Source organism: Anthonomus grandis, chromosome 4, assembly GCF_022605725.1.
Source record: "Anthonomus grandis grandis chromosome 4, icAntGran1.3, whole genome shotgun sequence".
NCBI lineage: Eukaryota > Metazoa > Arthropoda > Insecta > Coleoptera > Curculionidae > Anthonomus > Anthonomus grandis.
This window is the reverse complement of record NC_065549.1, coordinates 37,505,408-37,528,812: the sequence shown is the minus strand read 5'-3', so window position 1 is coordinate 37,528,812 and position 23,405 is coordinate 37,505,408. Positions and strand designations below refer to the sequence as shown.

The following is a 23,405-nucleotide window of genomic DNA, read 5'->3' as shown; positions in this document are numbered from 1 at the left end:
AAGAGACCTATATAGTTGAATTTAGGGTAAATGGGCAGCCGGGGGCTGTTATATACATATAGAGTGTCGCAGATAATCTGAGAAATCTCTTGGATTCAGGTAGAAAATAAAAAAGTAATATGGAACTTTCCTATAAAAAAATTTCCTATAAAGATATAGTCCCTTGAAATCAGTTTCTCCTAAATAACTTTTAAAGTCTTTGGTGTAATTTAATAAAAATTGTACGTGATCAACACCACTTTTTTGGGCAGATTTTATCATACATTCTGTATGAAAAAAACTCTGATATAATAAATATGGACAGCTTGTACCTTAAACTAAAGAAAAAGCACTCCTATGCATTATCGATAAAATGAACCGTTTTGGAGAAAAAAATAATTAAGGAATCATTGTTTTATTTTAATTAAAAAGAACCATGATATGTTCTTTTTTTCAGCGATGCTCTTATTCAAACAACAGAGAAGTTCCATTTTAAGTTGTTTAATCTGAAAAAGTACATGTTTTAAAAAAAATGCAGTGTGGTTCTTAGAAAGGCACCTTAAGAAAAATATGACCTCTACTAATTAAAGAAAACGTACCTTACGAAATTAACAAAGGCCGACACCCTGGACTCATATTTCCAGTTTAATTTTTGTGCAAAACCAATAAGCAGCATTATGGGTTGGCAAGATATGATTAAATGAAATTGAATGTTTCTATTACTTGTATTTATTTACTAGTTTTGTGAACTGAACTGTTACACCGAAACTTGCCATTTATCCATTTATCCAGTACCATCGAAAAAAAATATTCAAGCCGACATTTCCACAAGTAAATACCGATAATGTCATAACATCATATCAAGGAAAAACCGTCATTATAAATATAGAACAGAGAATTATAGAAATAAACCTAAATTACAAGAATCTTCATATTCTTAGATTAGAAAAAGACAGCAAGAACGACCAATTCAATTTTCAAAACAAACTCTAAGCACTGAAAAAAACAAGGTAAAATAAACTAGTTTTTAGACTTTGATAGCAGCTTAGATTTAGTGCAAATACTAATAATAGACTTCAGGGTTATCAGAAAAATATATGAAAACCATAATCTGACCTAAAGAAATAACAAACTACGGACATGGATACAAAACATATAGAAGAAAAATGATAGAGCAATATTATTAATAGGTAATTATTACCAGTACTAGAAGTGTATTGTTGCCTTCTGTTTAAGAAGCAGAAGGAAAGAGAAGAAAAAATTTTTCCTACCTAAATCTTAAAAGCTATCTATATTGACCTAAAAACTAGATCGAAATAAAACGCTTAACTTCTTACCTTATTCCAGTACTAGTTTCCTTTGCAGAGACTCCTTTATAAAAAATTCTAGTTTCTATTTCGCCATCACTAAGGACATTAACAGAATAAAAATCACGCACTTCCATGCAGGTAACTGATGTTAAATTACATAGAAAAAGTAATGTTGCCACCAGGAGGTGGCCGCTATAACCGGGGCACCTCGTAGGGGATATCCTCTTCATTTACCGGTGTCTCACTAGAGGTTTATCCATGAGAGTTAGTTAAGGATTGGCCTAGAATAAAAGAAATGTATGATTAGTATAGTAGTTTCAATATTTAAGCAAATTAATAGTTTGCTTACAGAGCAAGGCTTAATGGGCGACTTCTATGTCATTATAGTTTACTAAAACTATTTTACGGACAAATTTTCTCTTTAAACAGATTGACTATTTTAAGTCAATAGTGAAAATAAATTTGATTCGAGTATGATGGACACAATATTTGTTTATCTTCAACTCAAAATTAAATTTTCGTTTTGCAAAAAAATGTTTCGAATTGCTTTTTGAAAATTTGCCAAGTTATGTCAGCTGTTATAAATCTGACGTCTATAATCATTTTTTTTGCATTCTCGTAGATGTTTGTTATGATTCAAATCCAAATTTATCTGGATATTTTATAACAGATTAAAAGCATACGCGAGGCTTTTACTATTGAGGTCTGGAAAAATATATGAGGTAATGGTTTAACTGGCACTTCTTAGGTGCAGTTATTAAAAATAAATATTTTGTTAATTAAATTCTTATATTTATTACTGTTGTATCTATTATATTATTGACATTACAGGGTGATTTTCAACTTATGCGCATAAACTTGGGAAATGATAGCTGATGAGTAATAATGAGAAAAAAATGTAGCAAAATATTTTTAGTTCTGAAGATATCCATATTTTTTTAAATAAAAAACGTGTATTTTTTAACGTGTTTAACTTAAACTAATTTACAGCAACTGTTCGAAGTTATTTCCATTATTTTCGATACAGACTTGACCTCATCGAATCCATGAAAATCTACTTGCACGGGCCAAACCAGGCTGTAGGCGAATTGCGTTACTGGCAGCGTTTATGCAATGTCGTAGCTCTTGCTCAGTATCAACTTCGTTTACATACCAAAAATCTCAACCATTTTTCTCTAAGAGACCAACATACAAAATTGACGAAAAACAAATAAAAACACAAAGTCACGGTCTCACAACATGTAATTTAACGGGCTACACGTGTTTATCGATCTAGTTAGAGCATCATCAGGCCTAAAATAAAAATACTGATGATGCTCTAACTAGAGCGAAACACGTGTAGCCCTTTAAATTACATGTTGTGAGACCGTGACTTTGTGTTTTTATTTGTTTTTCGTCAATTTCGTTTACATACACCATTGTTTTCATAAGACCTCACAAATAAAAGTCTAATGGATTAAGGTCAGGCGAGCGAGGGGGTCACCAACTGGACCATCACGGCCTATCCATCGTCCGGGAAACACACGATCTAAATGTTGTCGCACTGGTCGTGAAAAATATGGTGAAGCACCATCATGAAGAAACCACATGTTCTGCCTAACGTTGAGATTCACATTTTTAAGGAGCACTGATAAATTGTTGCGCAAAAATTCTAAATACCGAGCACCAGTCAAACGATTTTCCAGAATAAAAGGTCCGATGAGCATCCCGTTCAGAATTCCAGGCCATACATTTACAAAAACGTTGTTGAAAGTATGTTCTCCGTGTAATATGCGAATTTTCCAAAGCCCAGTAATGAGTGTTATGAAAGTTGAAAATTCCGTTACGCGTAAAATTTGCCTCATCCATAACTAAAATATTCATGGTAAAGTTTGGGCTTAACTGCTGGTGATGTAACAACCACTCACAAAACTGTACTCGAAGCGACAAATCTCTTGGAAGTAGGTATATAATACCCTCTGCACATGAAACGGGTACAGCAACCCGTGCCTTAAAATTTGCCAACTTGTAGATTGCGATATTCCAAATCGCGCTGAAATTGTCCTAGTGCTAATTCCAGGTTGTTCTTCGATAACTTCTAAAATATCCTCCTCCAGATTTAGAATGTGCCTAGGTCTAATAGCTCCTCCATCTTGTCCAGGCCGCGGCCGCAAATTGCCAGTTTCTCTACCCCGCTGAATAACACGTAAGAAAACCCCACGTCTCGAGTGATATCTTCGGGGAAATCTTTGGGCATACAGATCAGCTGCTGCCACTGCATTCTGATGCGTTTCTCCGTAAACCAAAACCATATCGACAAGTTATTCGTTTGTAAAAATGTGCGCCATTACATTTGACGCTTTTATTTTGTTCGTGTGAAAATAACGATCGAAAACGATCACAGCCACCAACAGACTAAGTACTGCTAAAGATTACAAACAACAAATTCCAAACATTATAACTTATTTACTATCAGTTATTAATAAACAAAATAAGTTCATCTGATACACGTTCTGTTGAGATTTGTTTAACTTTATTTCGGAAACCAAAAATATTTTACTACATTTTTTTCTAATTATTACTCATTATTGATCTTCATCTACCATTTCCCAAGTTTATGCGCATAGGTTGAAAATCACCCTGTATTTCTAGACTTGTTTGTTAACTAGATTTGACGATATCTGATTCAGCTAAATAGTAATTCTTTTAGACTTCTGGTGATAGTTTTACTAAATCTTTACTTAAAGTGATTTTTGGCAATTCCATGAAAAATGTGTGACATGTCAATGTTACGTTAAAATAATTTAAATATATAACAATCTCAATTCCATTTTACTCATAAAATGGCGAAACTTAAATCGATAGTACCATTCCCTTGCTCTGAGTGTGCATAGATGGCATTAAGTACTGGTTATTTATTAATGGTTTAAGGCAACTATCTACGCATAGTGTTTTAGATCTTTACTTCTATTGTACTATTTCTATTGTTAAGATAACTAACTATGTATTTTGTTATTAATATAATATTTGATTTATCATTAATATTAATTTTGTATTATGTATCACCTGAATTGTATGACCTTACGGTAACGTAATTTTGTAGATATTTTGTTATCCTCTATTTACAGGAACTTACTTGGAATCTTATGGCATTCACCGTTATTTTATAAGTTTATAATGTATGTTATCAATATTATTTGTAATTTTGAAGTAACCCTAATTCACCTTTTCTCTCTTTAACCCTTTAGTGCCCCACGGTACTTAAGAATACCACCTATTTCGGATGCTCATAAAAATACATACAACGCGAATGATACATTTTATGCCTCAATCAAATGCATCAAAAACCCAATTGTATTCATAGTGAAAATAAATATAGACTTGATTGTCGACGTTCCACGTAAGCAGTAGCTAATTTCACGCATTGTTTGCTATTTTATATGATTTGATTGCTATTTTTTTGTATTTTGAGGGTGGTTTAATGATTATTGGGTAATTCATGACGACAGTAAATCCGAAAAAAAAATTTCTAAAAAGAATTGGTTTTTTCAGTTGGACTTAAAAGTACCGTCAGGAATTATGACCGACCTACATTAATTAAAATAGTTTTATGAGAAACCTCTAAATCAAAATAAATTGGAAGATATTGTCATCATATTTCTTCATCCAATCATATTTTCTATCTAAATAGCTTATGTAGAGCTTGGCTTTGAAGGTGCCAGGAAGATATTTTTTATCTTTAGATATTTGTAAGAATAAATCTAATTTTACAATGAAAATGTAACGTTTTTCGTAAACTATATAAACAGTTTCAGGTGAAAAGTAAGGTGCAATATTGTCTCCTAGTGCCACAACAGTTTCGTTCTCGATTCTATTTATATTTATACTGGACAAGAGAACTTAAAAAAACTACATTTCAAAAATATTAAACTTTTATTTCGCTTTAAAACAGGTAGTGTCAAATTAGCCCCAAAATATGCCAAAGTAACACTGAAAGTTAAAGTAGCCCTTTTTTTACAGCACGTATCCTTAAATGGGATGTTATTTAAACATTGGATGCTTTCAAATTAACTCGGAAAGAAAGTTATGCAAGGGAAAACTTTTGTTCCAAATCATCTAAAGTATCTCCCAAATACTCAGTGAATTTAAATTTAAATTTAAGGTTCATTTTCAGGAAATCAATTTTTAACTTTAAAACCCAATAACTTATTACTTTGTATTGAATGTATTGATGGATTTAGTTCATTATGCCTATTTGGCATTCGAATTAAGAAAATATTAATGAAATTCCATTTAAAATTTTTTTAGAGTAAATAAGAAGGAGAAACTACAGATTGTAACAAACAAGAAGGGGAAATGTCACATATTTCCACTGTAGTTTTGTGGTATGATCAGTCCTTTATACACAAGCTAATCTAAAGCAAAACAGCAAAGGTTATTTCGGATTTCTCATTTAATTGGGAAAGATGCAAAAAAAATCAAACATTTTTTTGCGGCTCTTGCACCCCAAGTTTTAGGAAAGAAAGCCTTTGACATTTCTTTCTTTTCTTTCTATCTTTGACTTGTAGAGAAATATTTTCGAGTGGTTGGATTGCGACAGAATTTCATTAAGCACTGCAAGTTATTATACTTAGCCAGTGTTATAGGCAGTAGTCCTGGAAATAGATAAAACATCCTTAACATTGGAAAATAATATAATGTGCACAGATACCTTTGTATAATTGGCCTGGTAATTCGAACAAATTGTTTGGCAAATTATTGACACATTTTTTCTTCAGTTCAATCAAAATAGCCGATTTCCACATACTATTCCATGTTGAGCGATGGTAGACAATCCCGGGATGATGTTTGACGACTTTTATTTCACGTATGGGGCGGATCTTCACTGGACACTTATGCTGGTAAAGTGTAGAAAAATGCACAGTCCAGCATTTAAAAAAATCTTTAGTGATTTCCCTAACTTCAAAAGAATTTGGGTTAACTCGTGCAGCTCTGAAAACTTCAGCCCATTCATTTGAAAGTTCCACACGCGAGTTTTGCCGAACTAGTCAAAAACCTTGTCGCAATCCATAAATTAATGTCCTTTTCTTGATCTTGATTTCATCAAATCTTTTTTGCATATGCACTAAGTGATGGAGGTGTCTGTAACTGTGTAATTCTTATTCTGTCCCCTACATAAGTCGCAAAATATATCGAGAACTCGAACACTACTGGATAAAAAGTTGTAGACGAAATGATGCAACATCGAACATACTTCGTCAGAGCCTTTTCGACCGTTTGTTTCAAGATAAGTATAGAAAATACTTTGACTAGTCGACAAAACATAAATATTAAAAAAGAATATAGGTAATTGTCTCTTATAATAAACATCATTTGTGCTGATATTGGGCACTGGCATATTTTTAGATCCATGCTTATTGCTTCTTTGTTCTCATTTGCCCGACTCGATAATTTTGCATGCTTGTGAAGTAGATTTTGCTCGGACGGTAGTGATTTTGTCATCTAGTGGTTTTTTTTCTATGACATTTTCTGACACATTTTTCATTTTGGCTTCTAGGGATCTAGGGGAGGATGGGGCAAGTGAGACACCTTAAGGCTCTGCGGCGTATAACTTACTAAGTTTTAGAAATAAAAAACACTTTCATCGTTTGTAACACGAGTTTAATTGGTTTCAAACTAACATAACCTTAAAAATATACTATACATTAACTCTTTGGAAAAATATCAAACTTAAAACAAAAAAAGAAAAATGACTCTCTTGCCCCAAGTTATAGGGGTAAGTGAGTCACCCACATGGGGCAAGTGAGTCCGAATGCTAGTTAATCAACGACAATTGTCAGAAACATAATTATTAATACCTGGCTCATTATCGGAACAATCCTCATGTAACCAGGCACCACATTGCATGCACATTATCCATTCTTCATAACAAGTATTTTAGTAGGTCTCATGACAGTAAATGCATAATGTGTTTTTCTCTTCGTCCGGCATTGTTTTTATGTTGTGTTGTTTCTCTTCTGCTCTTGACGTGGCACTTTGCTTCTTTTGCTTAGAAATTCCTCTTTTAATTTTTTTTCCATTACTAGTACTTGTCCCTGCTTTGTCGTTTAGTTTCTTTTTTGCTTGCTTAGCTTTCACTGGTTTTAATTTTTCTTCCAATTGATTTTTGTAAGGAGAACTGGTTATTATTTTAGATCCTTCTGTACGCCTAGATTTGGATTTGGTATTTTTTTTCTTTTGACAGGGTTTTGGAACTGGGCTTAAAGTTGAAACTGAAACATAACTGCATGATGGTTGCTCTTGTTCAAAATTGTTTACTAATTCTTTAGAAGTACTTTGGATATCATCTTTTCTCAATAAGACTTCATCACTTATTTCGGGACCCTCGACGGGATTAATGTTTTCTGTCCTACATTCCTCTTGAAGAATGTTCTCGGCTCGCGCAAAGTCACTGTCTTGAAACACATCTAGATTATATGGGTAGATTCCTGTTTTTTCAAGACCCTTAATAATATTTATTGGTGTAAAAGCCTTAATAAGCGCATTTTTAATAATAGGAGCCATATCATATTCTGTGATCCTAGAGCCTGGATGATTTGTAAGCCAGTGATCCATTTCTCCTGCCAGATAGGTTTTAAATGGTCCAAAGACACTTACGTCCAGCGGTTGCAACTTATTTGATGTGTGAGGAGGTAAGGTTATAATAAAAACTCCTGATTTTCTAGCCAGGTTTACTAAATTAATGGACTTATGACTTGAATGTCCATCTAGTATTAGTAGACTTCGACAATCTGTTGTTGTTTTGGTGCAGCCTATAAAATAATTTAAAGATTTGATAAATAGGTCAGCATCCATCCAGCCTGATGGAGCCGGAAATCCTGCTGCTCCAGGAAATAAACCGCTCAAAACACCAGGATTCATTCGAACACGAGGGAAGGCCATAAATGGTAAAATAAACGTACCTGAAGCGCTGACACAAGCTAATAAAGTTGTGTTTTTCCTCTCTCTAAAGAAGTTAATCTTCCCACTTACTTTCTTCCCTTTTCAGCTAAAATTTTTCCCGGTTTTTGAACGCAGGTAATCCCCGTCTCATCACAGTTAAAAATCCGATGCGGCGGAAAATTAAACTTGTCCAAGGTCTTTTTTAAGTTTTGAAAAAAATCATTAACCCTAGAATTGGAAAATCCTTTTACTCTTGCAATGCTGATTGCTTCAGGTCTTCGAATGGAGAGGATTTTCTGACGATTTAAAAATTAGCTCACCTAGTCTTTTCCTGCAAGTTTTCGATCTTTATTAAAAGGATGACTTATTTGATTGGCTTCAGCAAATTGACATGCAATCCTTCGAAGATCTATGGTCGAAAGTCCATAAAACAGTTTTTCCAACAAAATTATGTGTTCACATAATTTCTTTTCCATTTTTTCAGTGAATACGGGTTTGAACCTGCCGTGGTTTACAAGTGGAGTGAGCTGTCGACCCTTTAATCGTGATTGTAAGGTGGTTCTCGGAATACTAAAAACCACACTAGCTTTTGTAATTGACATCTCTTTATTTTGAATCGCTTCTAAAGCACCACGAATGGTATCTTCTGAGGATGATTCTTTTTGGGTTTTGCGCACGTAGTTACGCACCATTTTTCCTCTGCAATATATAAAATAAATTTATAAGAACTTTTTATACTACAGTGGGGTAAGTGAGTCATGCCTGACTCACTTACCCCAATCGTTCTTAAAATATAAAAATTTAAATCTTGCAAAGACAGATAAATGTGGCAACATTCTAAGCATAATGCGGTATTAAGCAAATATGAGGTTATGGTATGCACTTCATACAATATTAAGAAAATGCCTATTTAAATTGGGGAAAATCCTTATTGATCTGGCTTAAAATATTATAAAACAACACGCAAAACTTAAAAAATGTTTATATTTACCTTAATTTTAGTAATTTTTAGCCAAATGCTTAAGGACACAATACGCGCTAATAGACATGTACACTACACTGATCATTATCGTGCTTGACGCCGGTTGCTCGACATATTTCTAGAAACGCACTTGCCCCCTATGATTCACTTGCCCCACTCTCCCGTAATATTTGCCAAGTATTCGTCATAGATACTGCACGTATCCGACCTTGGGTAACCAAATGATATGTTGAAGTCTCGTGAGAAGATGGATCTATATGTTTAATATGACACAAGATATTTTTGATCTGTAACGGTATTTTTGTAAATAATGTACATTTTTCTGATATTCAAATCTTCGGACAGGTGGGTTTTTGAAGAATCGTTTAGGCTGTAATGGCTTTGTCGTCTTTTGAAAGAACTAATATGATAGAGCTTGAGAGGCCTATTTAAGTGTTTTCCTCGTTTATCAATTGGGGTGTTCTCAGTCGTTTTTAAAGATTTCTGGAGAATTTCAAGCTTTTTTTTGGTTATGTCATGTAAGGAAACACAAGCCTTAAAACAAACAGGTACTTCTGTTGTCTCACCATCTAAAGAGATGCTCTTCTGCGTTACGTGGACGTGGCTTTTGTACAGGACAGACACTAATAAGTCCACACAAATAGATGTTTTGCTCATCCACGAATTTTAATAAATTAAACTCACTTATTATCTTTTGTCTTGCATTAGATGGAACTTTATCAAAACACTTGAGACGTTTACATTGGCATTCGCTTCCTGTCGCGTGGCTTTGAAGTTTTTTAGAAATATCGGTTAGTCTTTCGTAACTTTTTCTATTTTTTTTCCTTGAACTTGCATAACAACAAAGTCTTCACTGTCACTGACACTTGGGTTCATTTTATACTGCTTACTAGCACTAAAGTATTAAAACACGATTTCTCAATTATATTTCTACAAGTTTGACAAATAATAAATAAACGCCAGAACCAGTAAAAAAAAACAGAAAATAAAAACAACTGCAGCTACGAGAGCGTTCTAACAGTTAGAGAATAACGTGCATTTGTGTCGTTCCGCCACAGTCTAACAAATCTATATACTTTGAAATCTTACTTTGAAATCTATATACTTTGGTTCCGCCTTCTTAGCATGTGGCGCGCGTACTCTTTTTTAGCCAGTAGCCAGTACAGATTCATTTAAATTGTCGATATCTGGCGATTTTTTCCTTTTTTCGCTTGTATAATGTTACTACGTGATACTTGGAGTGAACAGTTTAAAATGAGCAAAAATGGACATTCCCCCTTGTTAACCTCTACCCTTCAATTACAAATAGCATTAGTTCTCGGAGGACCATCCTGTAGTTTTTCAATGAGAAAGATGCATATTTTTAGCGATAATTAAGCTCTATATAACTAATTTAAGCTATACGTAACGCTTCGTTAATTAAGCAGTAAACTAATTTTTAAAATATCGGGGATCATTGCATTGCCATGGAATGCAGGTATCGAGAAAATATTCTTTCAGACGCATTTTCACCTGCTAACTGTTTATCTCTATTTAAAGATTCTGGTCAGGGAAACCAAACCAATATTTATTGGCTATAGGCAGTCGTTATTTTTTATGCCATCTGCCTGAGAAGAAACGCGTTATGCCGAGTAATGAGACATTAGTTGTTTAAACACGATAAGTGCAACTTCAGAAGTATGTTAAATGCAAATAGATATAACTCGCTTTTCATGCGGGGCCTAACTGAGGTTTATAGAGAAAATGGCGATATTTAATAGCCATATTTATAGCTTTTTTGGAGAATAATGGCAGATGCTAACGTTTTTTTTTTTCTAATAAGCGTCGCCAGTATACAGATTAAAAAGTATTACGACTAGATTCACTGTTTATTGATTTAATGGAGATTGCTGAACCCAGATTAGGTTTTTGCATTTGATTTCATTTACAGAGTGCGTTGATTTTAGAAATTAGCTGATCAATTAGAATAATAGCCAGGCCTGTTGTAAAAGACTTGTGCAATTACCTCTTTACAGTCATTGGTATTTGATCTCATTAAAAATATTCAATAAGAGAAATATTTACATAATTTGATAAAAGAAGGAAAAAAATAAGCAGAGTATGCTACAAGAAACCAATAATAACATACGCAATATCCATAAACAAGTACCCAAGTACAAGCATGAAGCGAACCACATATTGAAAACACTATTGACTACAAAAAAAGAAGCAATACTCATATAAACATATAGAACATAGAAGCAATACAGATATACATTTAAACTAAAAATTTACGTTTTATTAGGGCAAATTTGTACAAAATTTTAAATTGTGCTGCACTAAGAGGCGACAATTCCATAGGAATAGAGTTAAAATGACCGTAGAAACAAGGCCGTCTTGTATTGCGGAAGTTTTCAAAGATTTATGTAAACATAAGTTTCTTGAATGAGTAACACGATTTTTCAGCCTCAACCACTAGGCCTATTATACTATACATGTGGGAGATGTGGTCAAATTTCCTTAAGCTATAAAAAAATCTGAGACAGTAGTCTGTATGAGCTGTATCCGATTCCTGTCCCGCAGTTCCAGGCATGAAAAGTAAACAAAATCACAATAATTAGATATAGAAAGCACTAAAGTTTTACATAAGATTTTACGTAGGTCTTTATTTATTACGTGGCAGTTATCATAAAGAAGTTTTAGTGAACTATAAGTCTAAGGTGACACCTAAATGATATAATATGTACCACATAAATGATGTACATAAATGATATATGTACTGTGAAGTGTGTGGATGGCTTCTAAAGGCCTGATGATGCTCTAACTAGAACGAAACACATGTAGCCCTCTTATTACGTGTTGTGAGACCGTGACTTTGTGTTTTTCTTTGTTTTTCGTCAATTTTGGATACAGTCTTTTTGAAATTTTAGACCATCGGAGGACTACTACCATTTAACCAAGCGTAATCTGCTATCACTCTTTTGGAGACCTCATCAGTTTTAATAAATGTCGAATTAGTTTCCCTCGTATTTATTTCCAAGGACCGTTTTATCTCTATATAGGAGTCTCTACATTTAACCTCTGTTTCTCAGATTTGGAGGCAGTTCTGATAATTTATTTCCTAGTAATGAGGCTGATCTTCTCCTATGTTACTTTTCTTTTGATGTTGGTAGTTTTTTCTAATTTCTCCTTTCTAGTTCGGCATTAGTCTCGTTGTTCCATAGAGTTGAAAATCAGGAGAAGACACTCTGATGCACATTTTGGTAGATAGGATAAATAGACTTATAATAAAGATACTGTTCAGTGTGAGTAGGCTTCCTGTAGATCATTAAAAGCAGATTGCCAAACCTCGAAACATTTTTAATATCATGTCGAGAAACATTTATTACTTTCAGACAGCTGATAAAGTACGATTAATCGGCAACGCTGGTGATCGTAAAACATCAAAATATTATTTACTCCTTGAAAATGTTTAAAAGCAGAGTTTTTTGCAAAGTTTAATAAGTAAAAAGGATATTCTGTTAATAATTATAGTGCAATCTTTACCGGCTATTGAAGGCAAGTTCCATTCTTATGTTTTTACTTGTAAAACATAAAGTGCTTATTTGCATGTTTACTTTTTTTTTGGCGGTGTTCATGCATATTTGTAACAACAATTATCTGGGATTTCGATTTCCACCTGCTTACTGTGCAGCGAAACTTTTGGTGATCGCCTTGCAACGTTGCCAGATTGTGCTCAATTTCCTTGCATTAGAGAGAGCTCAACATGGCTCCAGATGTATATGTGGATACATGCTGCGAGTGTAGCGACAATTTCATTGTTAATAACAAGCAGATTAAATGCAGCGGTTGTTCGGCTAAGTCTCACGTGCAATGCTCTGGTATTAAGAATTCATGGTTAAAAATTGTTGTTGATACACCAAACCTGCATTGGCTGTGCAAAAAATGTAATGAAAATGTTACAAAGGCTTTTAAGGGCAACGAAGTCGATACTCAAAATACTATTTTGGAAATGAAGGTTTCCTGTTTGCAGCAGGAGCTTGAGTTAACGAATAGATTATTAAAAAACTCTGAATATACCATTGATTTGCAGAAAACAATTTTAGATTCCCTTGAGAGTAATGAATATAATAGCTTGAAAACTAAATTATTACCTAATAATAGTAGCACTTCTAACAAACCACCTATAATATTGATCAAGCTAAAAAATTTAATCCAAGATTAATCATAAAGGGAGTGCGTTTAGAAGGGTTAGATACACCGGACCAAATAATAGGCAACATAACGTCTTTAAATGATATCTCAGACTTAGCATCTGAAATCAAATATATTACCAAGTTAAAGAAACGCAATAACAAAATTGACCTTGTGATTGAAGTTTGCCCGGCACTTCGTAAGCGCCTTCTAGGAATAGGATCGATTTTTGTGGGATGGAGCAAGTCAGTTGTGGAGGACTATCTGCGTGTTATTAAATGTTTTCGATGTTGTGCATATGGTCACACCGTAAAAGACTGTCGCGAACAAAAAGACACTTGTCCCAAATGCGAAAAAAATCATAAATTGAAAGAATGTATTTCTGAAGAAAAAATGTGTATTAATTGTGTTAAATTAGGTTCTCATAACAAACATAATGTAAAGTCTATCACTACTAACCACTATAGCTTTGATAAAGATTGTCTTTCCTATCAGAAATATCTTTTAAAGCTTGGATCTCAAATTAATTACGAATAACTTTTTTTACTGGGATAAATTGCTATTTTTATAGTTTATTTTATATTTATAGTTTATAAGAAATGGCTAACAAACAATTAAATTCTTATTTAAATGTAGCCAATTTAAATATTAGATCTTTATTGCCAAGTTTTCCGGATTTTCTCAATTTTGTAAACAATAAATATGATATTTTGGGTATAAGTGAAACGTGGCTGAATGAAAATATATTAAGCAGTGCGGTTTCTATGCCAGGTTATAATTTTTTTAGAAAGGATAGATGAGACAGAGTTGGGGGTGGTGTTGGCATCTATGTCAGGTCAATGTTTCAGTGCGAAATTGTAAATATTAATGTTAATAATGTAAACTTTGAATTTATGCTCCTAAATGTTAAAATTGGTATTCACAATATTGCAATACTTATAATATACAGGCCCCCTAAATCGAAAGCGTTTGAAATTATAAATTTCCTGGAAGAAGTTGTTCCATATCTTTTAGTGACCTATGATTATTCAGTAATTCTCGGAGATCTAAATATTGATATGTTAAAACCTAATTCATTATATTCTATGCTTAACTCTTTTGGGTACGTACAATTAATAAATGAACCAACTCGTATAACAAATACTACTGCAACATGCTTAGATCCCATTTTTATCAATACTAAAGATATTTGTCATAAAAGTGGCACCGTTGTTTCAGGTTTAAGTGATCACAATCAAATACCTTTTTGCACTTTAAAATTAGTAGTTAAAAGACAAAAACAAAAATTTATAACCATCCGCAATTTTAAACATTTCAATGAGATATATTTTAGGATCGATTTATCACAGATTTACTGGGATAATATTTATTATCTTGAGGACATAAATAAAAAAGTTTAATATGTAGAACAAAATATTAATTATTTATTTAATATTCATGCACCCTACAGAACTATAAGAGTCAGTAAAAAGCCAGCTCCCTGGTTGACACCTTGAGACTTATTTTAAAGGAACGTGATAAGGCTTTGACTAAATACAAAAATCACAAGTGTTTAGAAAATTGGAGATATTATACGGAGTGTCGTAATTTTGCGTTGGCATCAATAAGACGAGAAAAAGCTGCATATCTTGCAAGCTTGGAGAGTGACAAAACTGGTAAAAAACTTTGGAAAGGTCTAGAAACTTTAAAAATTAAAACAACCAAGAATAATAACAAGCTGCCGTTTAATATATCTGATCCAAATCAAATAAATGATTTTTTTGTAAGTGTTTTTAATAAATCTGATAAATGTGTAAACAAAATTAACTTCTACTCCAGTAATAAATTTACCGAGGATAATTTTCATTTTTTTTTAGTAGACCAAAGTACTGTCGAAAAAACTATAAAAAATATTAGGTCCAATGCCTCTGGTGTGGATAACATAACTCGACGTATGTTACACTTATGTCTCCCTGATATACTGGATCATGTCACTCATATTATAAATTGTTGTTTGGAGGTAGGATATTTTCCTACGGCCTGGCGTGAATCAGTGGTATGTCCGATTCCCAAATCCTCCAGTCCTGAAAGTATTCAAGATTTGCGTCCGATAAGTTTGCTTCCCGTAATCTCCAAAGTTCTCGAAAGAATAGTCTATATGCAGCTGTCATCATTTTTAATGTCAAATAATATCCTCTTTTCCCATCAATCTGGTTTTAGAAAACATCATAGTACAGCTAGTTCACTTCTAAACGTCACCGATAATATCATGCGAGCTCTTGACAAAAAGATTTCAGCCATTATAATAGCCCTTGATTTCTCGAAAGCATTTGATGTCATCGATCATGATTTGCTTGTAGCGAAACTGAAATATTATGGCTGTAGTGAGGTTGTTTTGTCCTTTTTAAAACTTACTTATGGCGTAGAACCCAGAAAGTGAGGGTGAATAATGAATATTCTGCTTCGAAAAACATTATTTCTGGTGTCCCACAAGGGTCGATCCTAGGCCCATTATTATTTCTTATATATACTTCAGATTCTAGTTGAAGATTCTGAAATACATCAGTATGCTGATGATACTCAATACATACATTATTTTGACTCTGCTAATTTTGATAACGTGGCTGATACTATTAACGCTGATCTGAACGTAATAAATCAATTTTCAAAAGAGCATAACCTTGTCATTAATCCTAACAAAACAAAAATGGTTTTGTTTTCAAACCGAGGATCACATAAAAATATAATGGAAACTGTTCACATTCAATTGGATAACGAAACTATTTTGTTCTCTGATACTGTGAAGGTTCTGGGACTTACAATAGACAATTCTTTAAGGTTTAAGGAACATGTTAATACTCTTCTGCAGAGGTGTTATTTACGCATGCGTATGCTTTATACCAATAAACACATTTTAAATTTTAAAACTAGGAAAAAACTTGTAGTGGCTCTTGTTTTATCTATTCTAAATTACTGCCTTATAGTTTATTATCCTTGCTTAGACCAAATAAATCGTTACCGCCTGCAACGCGTGCAGAATACTTGCTGTAGATTTATTTTTAACCTCGGAAAGTTTGATCATGTATCAGACTCTATACTTCAGTTGAGGTGGTTAACGCTACCTTACCTATTCAAATTCTTCACTTCTACTTTTCTTTATCGATTATATGTTAGTCAAAGACCTGAATATCTTTTTGAAAAGTTAATACTAAGAAACCATGTTCACACTCGAAATATTAGATACAATATCTTGACCATGCCGCACCATTCCACGGCTCTATTCGAGCGATCTTTTACTTATAATGCCGTTAAGTTCTTTAATACTTAGAAACCAATATTTAATACTTCGTTAAATGTGTATAGGAAATATTATAAACTTTTGTTTTTAAATCAATCCAAAATATAGTCTAGTGTTCTAGAAGATAAATACTTTATATATACTTGTTTCTTTTTTTGTTTTTTTTTCTCGTTTTCTCCATTTAAACTGTGAATGTTAGGAAGGTTAAGAGTTAAAGAGTAGCTTTAAGCTAATCTTCGCCTTCTTGGCAATGTAGTATTAAGTAATATTGTAAGATTAATATTGCTTTTTTTTAATAAAGACATATTATTATTATTATTATTTTAAAGTAATAAATTTGTTACTGGTTCAGTTATGCAATTATTTGAAATCACTACAAAATAAAAGATCTTAGTATTTCCAATACCATAAGGCAAAAGTCTTTTTCCAGGACTTTTTTGGTAGAGAACCCTTCTACTAAAATATTAATTAAAATAAATATTTGATTAATTCCAACCTAACAAAAAAAAAATTATTCTAGATTCTGATCATTCACTCCTAAGGCCATTAAAGTATAAAGGATTTTTGAATAAAAGCGCAAAATTTGAGTGTTCAATAAAACATAGCTGTCTGTAGCAAAGTATTGAAATATTTAAAGATTTAGAAGATATATATTTTATAATTATGTATGAAACAGGGTATCTTGTAAATAAATGCCACGGCTTTACTGGCATATGCGCACCCTTTTTCGGAAATTTTCAATAACATGATTAAATATATGTTGTAGTATTCCATTGATACAGCCTCTAATTTCGACTTTGAATGGTTGGACTATTGCAGGCTTGCTGGCATAAACCTGTGACTTCAATTAACTCCACGGCCAGAAGTCTAGAGACGTTAAATCGCAGGGGCGTAAAGGCCGATTCTGGACATCAAATTCGGGAAATGACACTACTAGGAGCAAACTCGTGCAAAATCGTCAATGTTTCACACCATCCTGGTGAAACATGTTGTCAAGATCAATAGCTTTCAGATGAGGCATAAGAAACTATATTATCACAGCACGATAACGTTCGCCATACACCAGTTACTGCATTACTTTCTAAGAAAAACGGTCCAATTATTCCTCCAGACCATAATGCATCCCATACGTTGTGGATGCATTGCCATTTGATCAATCATTTGTCGATTTTATAAGCCCAAAATACGACAGTTTTGCACTATTGACGAAGTCATCGTGTTAAAAATGGGCCTAATAACTGACAATAATTTTGTTTGCAAAATCAGCAGGTCATAGTCTACTGGCAGAAGATGTTGAGTCACTTGATTTTTATAGGGATGCAGTAAATCTTTAGTAAGAATTCGCTGAAAAGTACCTGTTTAAATGTCCAATTCTTATGCCCGATGACGAATTGAGATCTCTGGCTTTTTCATCACACTCTCGCGAACTGCCGTGATGTTTTCGATCTAAACTACCTCTACGAACTCGTATTATGTATTTCACATTACTAACCGAACCACTTCTTTCAAATTTTTTGATTATTCTTTTCACAGAAGACAAATTAAAAACATTATTTCGACCGAACATTGGACGCACTGTACGAATAGTGGCAATTAAACTTTCACCATTTTAATAATGATTTTTGACAATTAGGACGTGTTGTTCTACCGTGTTATACTGTAATAATAATTATCATCTTTCAAATTTTAATCTGAATCTTACGTCATAATCATGTGATATTATTACTGTCAAGCATTGCGGGCAATTCAAATCATGCATTCTTATTGAAACATCCTTTACTTTATTCTGGATCACTCTGTATAATTTGTTTATATAATTTGATATCTTAAAAAACATAATAGATTCCTTAGTACTAATATAAATTCTACAACTACCTTTACTTTTTTATAAACTGTACTGCTTCAACATCTTATGAATGCTAAAATCGGATCTATTGTTTCAAAGACATAACCTTTAGCGCTTATAAATATTTATTTTGCGCTAAATGAAAATAGAAGAATTTCAATATTATGATATATTCATGTTGCAATTACCAGATTAAAAACAACTGATAATGTCCATTAATAAAATTATTATTGCCACTATAAATATTTATTAATTGATTTATATTTGGCGAGCGCATCTCCAATAACTCAGATATGCTTCAGTTGTAAAAATCATTTAAGATATACATTTCGATAAGGACTGGATATTGCCATTAATTAATTTTCTCGTTGACAAAAATGGATGCATGGTAAATTGATAAGTATTTTACAATATGAAAAAACCGCTTTTTGATAAGCACATTTTTTTTGTAATCTATGATTTAATCTTACAACCCTTAAATATCTCCAAAAAAGTCGTAAATACTCTGATTAAAATAAAAACTACTATATAATATATTCAACACGTGGTCATTTTTTGTACTCTACTTCTTTTTAAAGTTCGTTTTTAAACCCTTTCCCTACCCTATAGCAAACCCAAACCTTTGATACAGAAATAACTAAGAAAAAATATATTTACATTTATTACTGTACTAAAACAGGAATCTTGGAATAACTGTTATATATAGAAACGACATTGATGCTGAAGCAAAATTTAGTTTATTTCTGTAACTTGTTTAAACTTTTCTTAGATTTATTAATCTGTTTTTTAAGCATGAACTTACGAAGAATGGCTCTAACGGTTTTCAAATATTGATAAGCTCCAAATGATTTACAAGTGACACTGTAAAGTAGGAAAATGAAAAACTGGGATTTCTATTTGCTTGTTGTAATAAAGCAAAAGTGAAACTACAAATCAAAGTTCCGCCTTGGTACTTGGTTTGTAAGCGAAACACGGTGCCAGTTCCGGTGTTCACCACACTCTCGACCTTCTTGAATGAGGACGTAAACCAAACTTTGATTCATCGATTCATCGTGTTACATGCTTATTCATGCTCTTGCGAATTCTGATGTTCTTTGGCCCATCCTAATCTCCTTGTGCGATTTCCACCAGTTTATTGGGACATTTGGCGTAAAGATTGTTTTCCTTATTTCTCAGTCAGTATAATCTCTAATGCCATAAATATATAGAAGCTCGCTTCTTACCTGGTTGGCAGTAATATTGGGATTTCGTAATGTCTAAAGAGAAATAAACCTGTTGCTCTTATTGTATCAGTATGTATTTCACATCACCAGTCTCTTGAAATCTCTGCCAAAACCTTCCTACAGCTTCTGCAACGTGGCGGATGTTAATGCTTTTTTCCTTGTCCTCTAGAAAATCTTGCTGTGTGTAGTGGAAAAAATCTTAGTCATATTTTTTCCTGACACATAGTGAGTCTAGTTTATCTATTTCTACCTTCTTTAGACACTTGGATGATAGTATTATCAATGATTTTTGATTGATACAATCAATCTTGCAGCTGAGCAGTTCGTCAAACAACTACTATATATTTAGCCTATTATAGCAGTGGGGACAGGTATCTTAGGAAAATACTCTAGTGTTGTTGAAGCTCCATGTTCTTTGCGTATAACGCCAGTCCTGATAAATAAGATAAATGAATCTTTTTTCAGAAGAGAGCCTTTACCACTAAATTAGAGGTAATTATCTGACCAATTTATAAAAACGGAAATGTCAACAGATTTGATAATTACAGGACAATATCACTGTTAACAGCATATTATAAGGTATATATTTTATGAAAGACTAATTTTTTTTCAATAAAGTTAATATTATTCCGGTAACAGTATAGTTTTCGAAAAGGCAATCAACAGAGGCCTGCCTTTTATTGTTTCATTTATTAAAGCTAATTTTTTATAGTGTATATAACAAAAATATTAGAAAAAGGATTATAGGCATTCTTCTCAAATGGCTTATACTATCCTGTAGATGCTTATTAGATCATACTGGTGTGTTTCTCAGGGTAGTATAATGGGGCCTCCGTTGTTTATTGTATTTTAACTTTAATTCTTCGATTGTTTTCGATAACTTCTTTTACTTGACATTCCATGGCTGGGTCGTGGCGGTACCAAATACGAAGAAAAATATACCGCAACCTGTATTAACTGTTCCGTCGATACCAAGACCAAACTCCAACTTTTCGACTTATTCCCATATGTTATCAAACTCCCATTACTGTTGGCACAATACATCATATCTTACCTCCAATAAAATTGATAATACCGAAAATTGTTCCTGTCAAATCATTTGGTGAAAATCAGTTGCGCCTGCTAGATTTGTTACTACCACAGCGCCATCTTATAGTAAACGTGAGCATTACTACTGCCACTATCGAGTCATATTTTGCAAAAGTTAGAAGAGCCAAAAGAATGGCTGAGATTATATCATGGGCTTAGTACTACAACTAAATGACTCAATTTTTAAAAGAAACGAGTTATCAACTGGCAACTGATCTACTATGTCAGCTCTATTTAATGCAATAACTAGATAATTTCTAAAATAGTCCGTTTCTGCGCAGACTCAATTGTTAAAAATAGAGATTTTTTAAATACGCGTGATATTTTATACTAAAGCTAGGTATCTCTAATTACCCAGTTATAGCAGCAAAATAAATACGGCATTTTCACTTATCCAGTTGTTGTTTCAGTCTTTGGTAGGGGAGGGTTGGCCAAAACGGGATAGTCGGGTAAAACAGGATACCGGTCCTTTTCTTAAAACAAGCAGCGCCATCTGTTGAATAACGGTGTCAATCGCTAAAAATAACGAGTCTGTCGAAATATAGCAAGTGGAGATTCTTATTAATTCTGTCATTGCGGTGAGTGACAATTGACACTTTAATAAAGCAAGGTTACGGTATTTTGTTTTGTAGAGTTTTGTTACGATTTTGTCAAATTAAAGCCGGCAGTTAAATAAGGGTGAGTATTTTTTATGATTCTATGGGTCATTGGCTGTATTTTGAGAGATAAGTGAATGCTATAATTTTTGTTGTTGTTGTGGAAATTTAGAAAAAACTTTAATCATGTGCAGTTGGGTAAAATAGGATACCTGGGAGGTGGGTAAAACGGGACCGTTTGACCCGTTTACCCAACGCCATGCGCCATATATAGGCATGATATGTTTATTCTATGACAGAGGCTAAATTGCTGATAATAATATTAATCAATATGCTGTTATTGAATAAAAGTTCTATACAGCCTAAATTTTATTTATTTAAATTTATTATGGCTTAGCTTGGTATATTATTTTTTAGGCTTTACATTTTAATATTAACCTATTTATTTACTTTTGTTAGCTTGTATCTATTTTCAGATGCCTCTTACAAAATTACTACAAAATTAAATAGATTTTAAACAAAAAAATATTACCCAACTGCTAAAAAGACAGAGTGAGATTTTTATATAATGAGTGTTTATTTTTTTTAGGCTTACAATGGGCAAATAAAAAAGAAAAACTAATCGACAGTCTTGGAATGAGGAATGTATGCAACAAGCCATAGAAGAGGTTCTCGAAGGAAGAATGGGTTACCTTAAGGCTTCAAAGGAATTTGGGGTACCACGAACAACAATTGCAGCCAGAGTTGATAAAATTAAAAAAGGGACTCTTGAACGAGAAAATTCGGCGAAAAAAAGGACTAGGGCGTCACAGACCAGTTTTTTCTGAGGAGCAAGAAGCAGAATTGGTGCAACACATTTTGCATATGGAATCAAGACTTTTTGGATTTACTTTAAGTGACCTCCGAAGTTTGGCTTTTCAGTTAGCAGAACGCAATGGATTAGCTCATCAATTTAATAAAAACAAAAAAATGGCAGGTAAAGCTTGGTTATTCAAATTTCTAGAGAGACATCCAAACGTTAAACTTCGCACACTCGAACCAACATCACTTGCTAGAGCTATGGGCTTTAATAGACCAGCTGTACAAATTTTTTTTTTCTTTTTCTCTTTACTTTCTGACGTGCTTGAAAAATATAAAATACCGCCTGGGCGGATTTACAATATCGATGAAACAGGTATAATGACAGTGCCAAAGAAAAGATCCAAATGTTTATCTCTTTTTTCATTCATCTGGCTGGATGCAAAAAGAGATATTTTTAAAGTGGTTTAATCAATTTATTGACTTTTCAAAGGCATCTACAGAACAACCTGTCCTGTTACTGTTAGACGGACATACAACCCACACAAAAAATATTGATGTAATAAGAAGAGCTAGAGAATGCGGTGTAATAATGCTATGCTTCCCACCGCATACAACACACCGGTTACAACCACTAGACGTTAGTTTTATGTCACCGGTTAGTACATTTTATACGTCAGAGGTTCAAAAATGGATGCAACAACACCCAGGTCGGCCAGTTACGATAACCCAAATTGGTAAGCTTTTCGGAAGCGCATATATGAAAGCTGCTAACATCCAAACAGCTGTAAATAGGTTTAGAAAAACAGGCATTCAACCTTTTAATCCAGAAATTTTTGAAGACTGGATGTTTGAGCCAGCTGAAACTACAGATATACCTGTGCACAATCTTGCAGTTCCGATCGAAGAAAATAGGCGCCCTTCAGTACGTACACCATCACCAACTCCACAAGACCAAGTTACAAAGGAAGAAGAAATAGGGTGTGACATGGAAAATATTAAGAATTCTCCAAGAACATCGCCAGATCAGGTCAGATCAGATTCTTCAACACCAGAGAAACCTCGCCAACCGCTTGCGGATAAGGAAACATTGCAGAATATCCCTCCTCCTATTTCCTGCAGAAACTTTTATGGAAATGCGACTCCCTCATGTTCGTACACTACCACCAATTTTCAAGTAACACCTGAACAAATAGTTCCAATTCCTCACG

The 23,405-nt window shown here is 33.3% G+C and overlaps 1 protein-coding gene across 2 annotated transcripts in view; it reads right to left on the bottom strand.

Annotated features, from left to right (window-relative positions):
- The window catches only part of LOC126735783 (uncharacterized), a 359,988-nt gene that overhangs the window by 326,880 nt on the left and 9,703 nt on the right, over window positions 1-23,405 (bottom strand). Inside the window, exons 1-2 of one of the 2 annotated variants that reach the window (XM_050439892.1) lie at window positions 1,639-1,834; window positions 1,317-1,570 (exon numbers count right to left, since the gene is read on the bottom strand). In XM_050439892.1, coding sequence (XP_050295849.1) covers window positions 1,317-1,519 — 203 coding nt within the window. In that variant the 5' untranslated portion in view covers window positions 1,520-1,570; window positions 1,639-1,834. Of the gene's footprint in view, window positions 1-1,316; window positions 1,571-1,638; window positions 1,835-23,405 lie in introns of those variants that run through there. The other variant, XM_050439891.1, reaches the window with a different exon arrangement.